Source organism: Fulmarus glacialis, unplaced genomic scaffold (genome assembly GCF_000690835.1).
Source record: "Fulmarus glacialis isolate BGI_N327 unplaced genomic scaffold, ASM69083v1 scaffold16867, whole genome shotgun sequence".
Taxonomy (NCBI): Eukaryota; Metazoa; Chordata; class Aves; order Procellariiformes; family Procellariidae; genus Fulmarus; species Fulmarus glacialis.
In genome coordinates, this window is record NW_009223951.1 from 1,226 (window position 1) to 5,424 (window position 4,199).

At 44.2% G+C, this 4,199-nt stretch overlaps 1 protein-coding gene across 1 annotated transcript; it reads right to left on the reverse strand.

Moving 5' to 3' along the window:
- Window positions 1-1,028: 1,028 nt before the first annotated feature.
- On the reverse strand, window positions 1,029-4,169 carry VCPKMT (valosin containing protein lysine (K) methyltransferase; the record flags this gene model as incomplete). The annotated part of the gene is made up of 4 exons (XM_009582007.1): window positions 1,029-1,133; window positions 2,669-2,788; window positions 3,767-3,839; window positions 4,060-4,169. Coding segments are annotated over 4 exons (408 nt in total), but the record flags the coding sequence as incomplete, so codon positions are not given.
- Between the last annotated feature and the right edge of the window lie 30 nt (window positions 4,170-4,199).

Here is a 4,199-nt window from a genome sequence, read left to right on the forward strand (position 1 = left end):
CTTAAGTGCAAAAGGTTTATTGACTGGCGATCTGTGGCCCTGCGATGGAGCCTGCTCGCAGAGACTGCTCCATACAGAGCCTTCAGTGCGGTGTCCTCGGATATGCTCTGCGAGCACTCGGCAAGCCGCCCGCTGCTCTAACAAGCGGCTGCCCAGCAGAACCAGAACCAGCGCTGCTCTGGGTGAAGCTCTGGTTCCGTTTTCTGCCTTCCTCTGCCTCAGCCTGCAGACATCACAGCTCACCTCTGCCCCCTTGGAAGGCGCAATCAGTGGGTCTAGTTTAACAAGCCCACTTCTTCTGGTGCCTCATGCCAAGTCCACCACCGAGAAGCCGTTCTGTAGATGAGTCACAAACCACACTGGAGGAGACAGTCCCTTTGTGGTGTTATCCTACACCCTCTCCCTCTTCTCCAGAGCTCTATCAGCTGCCAGAGGACAGATACTGTGGTCAAAGATCTCACGATGGAAAACTCTGTGAAGAGATTTTAAAAAAAAAAAGGTACCGATTTTTAAGTAGCCCGTTTTTGTTTAAGCACTGGACCCACATGTTGTGTCAGCACAATATGCAAAATATTTTCTTCATGCATAACTGTCTGCTCCATCAATTAACCAAAAAATGATCTAACCAACCCTGACAAGTGCTAAATACCACCTCTAGAGACTGGTTTTGGGGAGAGGGCTGTACAGCAGAGCACACAGTACTAAAAGCAGCAGCGGGCATATTATTTTTATTACTTTGGTGCCTCCAAACTCCAGTTTCGAGATCCCACTGCACTATAGCGTGGAAGCAGAAGAGAAAGTCAGCGTGCAGCTCAAAGATGGTCCTGACACCTGGCAGAGCGCTGGGTTTTGGAACAAAGGAGGTCCTTTGTACAAACACGGTTCTGGTCTGCAGTTTCACAGGGTCCCTATAATGGTATTTCAGAGTCAGTTTAGAGCTTCACCCCTGGAACGCTCACACTATGCCAAGTAAACAGCAGCTCTGTGAATTCCTGGCAGCGTTCGCTGCGCCAGTTAAATTAACCTACCGTTTGTTTCCTGTGGATGTTCACGATATGAATGTCTTCGCTGCGATACTCCTCATCGTGCTCATCCAGGGGAATTTTTTCCAGCTCAAAGTCCACCTGAAGCAGCTGGTTATCAGAGAACACAAAAAAACCCAATTCACATGACACTGACTGCCCTTTTGAACTAAGCACATTCAGTTAAAAAGGTCCCACAATATACCCAGAAGGGTAAGAAGCCTTAGGAGGCTGGAATCACCACGCTCAGGCCATTTCACTAAAGGCCTCTACAAACGTGCAAGCTATTTTTCCCCACCGTGCAACACATTTACCTTTGTTTTAACTACTCCTGTGCCAATTCAAAGCTACAGACATCTTGCAACATTTAAAGAAAAATCTAAAAGCTTGCGATAAAACATTTTGCTTCCTCCAGTCTCCAAAGTGCTAAGCCAAACCACAGCACCTGCCTCCGTCTGCCAACTCTCTCAACTGGTGGGGAGGGGGGAACAAAAAAGGCTTAAAAAGACACAGCATCGACTCTGCAATGTGCTCAGATTAACTCGGCTGAACCCTGGCAAGCTAAGGAAGGAAATAAATTACAAGAAAGCAGAAATCATCCAGAAACACCTACACCTATTGTGTTTATTGTGGGAGCGGCACCTCATCAGAGTCGATCTCAGTTATAGCAACCCTCCTCACAGTCAGGTCCCCACAAGAGTTTGAGGCATGGCTAATTATCAAAGAGGTGCTTTTATTAACATGTACAAATCGCCCTGCAATTCTTGCCCTTCCCCTTTTTTGTAGTATTATCATTACGTATAATCCAGTACTCCTGCACAAGGGCGGCTTTCCAGCAGACTTCACAGGTGCAGAGTTAAACCCTGCACTGACCATCATCCCCACAACCTTAGGAGGGAGTCAGCTGTTACCCATGTTCCTTTTCTTTACCTGCACAGAAAATACAGCTGGGCTATTTAATTATATCATCTATTAACACTCTCTTAGCGGAGGGGAAAAAATTTTTGCAAAAGCAGCTATATCACTTAGCACAGTCTTGAGTTCCTGAGCTACTCTGGAAAACTTTACCTGTATTTTCCCTCTGCTTTCAATGGAACATGCTAAAAGAAAATAAATTTTCACCAGACTAATTCTTAATCCTCCCAATAACCTCTGGTAACATCAACACAACCACTACAGAAAGAAGGCAGCAACCGACTGCTAATTCACTTGCTCCTACAAAAATAATTGTTTTGATTTTGACAGATATTGCCTCATGTATGGTGGCCCTTTTGCAAATCCGGAAGGTATCGCAAGCTAGAGAGGCTTTTAACAACCTATGCAAGTCTGGCAGCCTGGATCAAAAGCATCAATACAGTTTAGTAAGGCAAGAAAGGTTAGTTCACCATTTTGAGGGAAGGAAAACTCAGTATCCAGAAAGTCTCTACTGGTAAGTTGGATAATGACTTCAAGAGTCACCATCCAAATTTTCTGCCCCATCTAAAGACAAACATGCTTCTCCTGCTACAAACTCTACTTTGTGCAGTCAACCTGAATTTGTACGTGCAGCAACTGCCGTACTGATATTCAGCTGATCCAATACAAAGACCTCCTGTATCCAAGCTATTTTCCTAATGTTCAAAGAGCACACGTTAAAAAAAGCTTACCTCAAAGTATTTTCTCTCAATTTCAGGATTCTTTCCCATAGTCCTCTGTTCGTAACAGCACAAGACACACGTATCAGGGCCAGTGAGGTCTTTCAGTGTCTTCAGTAACGGTTCTAACGACTGCCCAAAAGAGGTTAAGTATTTCCTACTTAGATTTCAAGTTCATTTTACTGGTACAATACCCTCTAACTAGAGAAAGTCTTCACCCAAGAGAGAACTTTCCAGTTTTGCTTTTCAGGGAGTTATTTTTAGTACTTTAACTGGGACAAAAAGAACATGGGGGCAAGCTGGAAAGCAGAGGAGAAAGGGAGCGTGCATAGGAGAAGAGTTTCACAGACTGATCAAGAAAACTGATCTAGCATCAAAACCAAAAGCATCCCACACTGCTGAGTGGGCATTTCCTTGAGGCACACAACAATGACTGTTTCTTGACATGTTTCAAAAGTGAGGGTTTTCTCAACCATTCTTGGAACACGGCTCAGATCCAGACCGCTACATATGGAAACAGGGCCAACACGCAGGGAGGCAGTGCAAGGCGCCGGTAAGACCACTGAAAGGGCACTGGGACATGGGGTTCTTCAGGTCATTTCCCTTTTCTTGCAGCTTCTGTTAGCTCTCTGTGCACATCCTACAGAGCTCCAGCTCAGGAGATGGGGCAGACTACAACAACCACTTAGCTGGAGCATGATTTCTCCTTTTGCCTTCCCAAGGGAAGTGTGAGGAGAATCCAAACAGTGCAGATGTGGCACGTTAAATTTCATTCACCAATGCGTTAACAGCTCACAACTAACATTCACTATCAAAGTTTTGCTTCACACTTCATTCCCAAAGAAAAAAAAAGAAAAAAAAAAAAAAAAGGGGAAGGGGGCAGGCACAAATATTAAGTTTGGCGATTTTTTAAACATTAAAAAAGTCTCTGGTTGAACCTCAAGCAGCTTTGAATCTGTTAAAAATACCTTTTCCGGTCCTGTTGTATGTATTCCTCTAAACCACGGGGACCAAGATGCAAGCACAATATTTATTGGAACACTTCTCACACTGAACCCACACCCTTCCCAAGGAAGCTTTCTATGGGGGTTTTGTAAAGTCCTCATTTACCTCCTCATAGTAAATGCAATCAGCCATTAGTATATAATCGGGGGGAGGCTGAAATTCTGTTACATCTTCACCCCTAAAAAGAAGCAAAAAGAAAAAAAAAAAAAAAAGGTGAAAACAAGCTTCAGTAATAATACAATACATACTACTATAGGACTGAGCATGAAGTTAGCTACTATGTTCTTATATTGAGCTTCCCTTTTACAGCAGTGTTTGCAAGTATATTTGGCAGTTTAATAAAGCAAGAGCAGAAGCCCCGTTAAAGCTGAACAGAAACGTTAAAGGATCATACAAACCATTTCAGTACCTTGGCTCGGACTGACCCTGTGACCAGATGTTTGTTGTTCTCTATATTAACCATCAACAGCTCCTGCAGCTCCTCAAGGTCGGTGACCGTCACGTTTGCCCTGTGACACACACGGGGTTACGGCCCAAC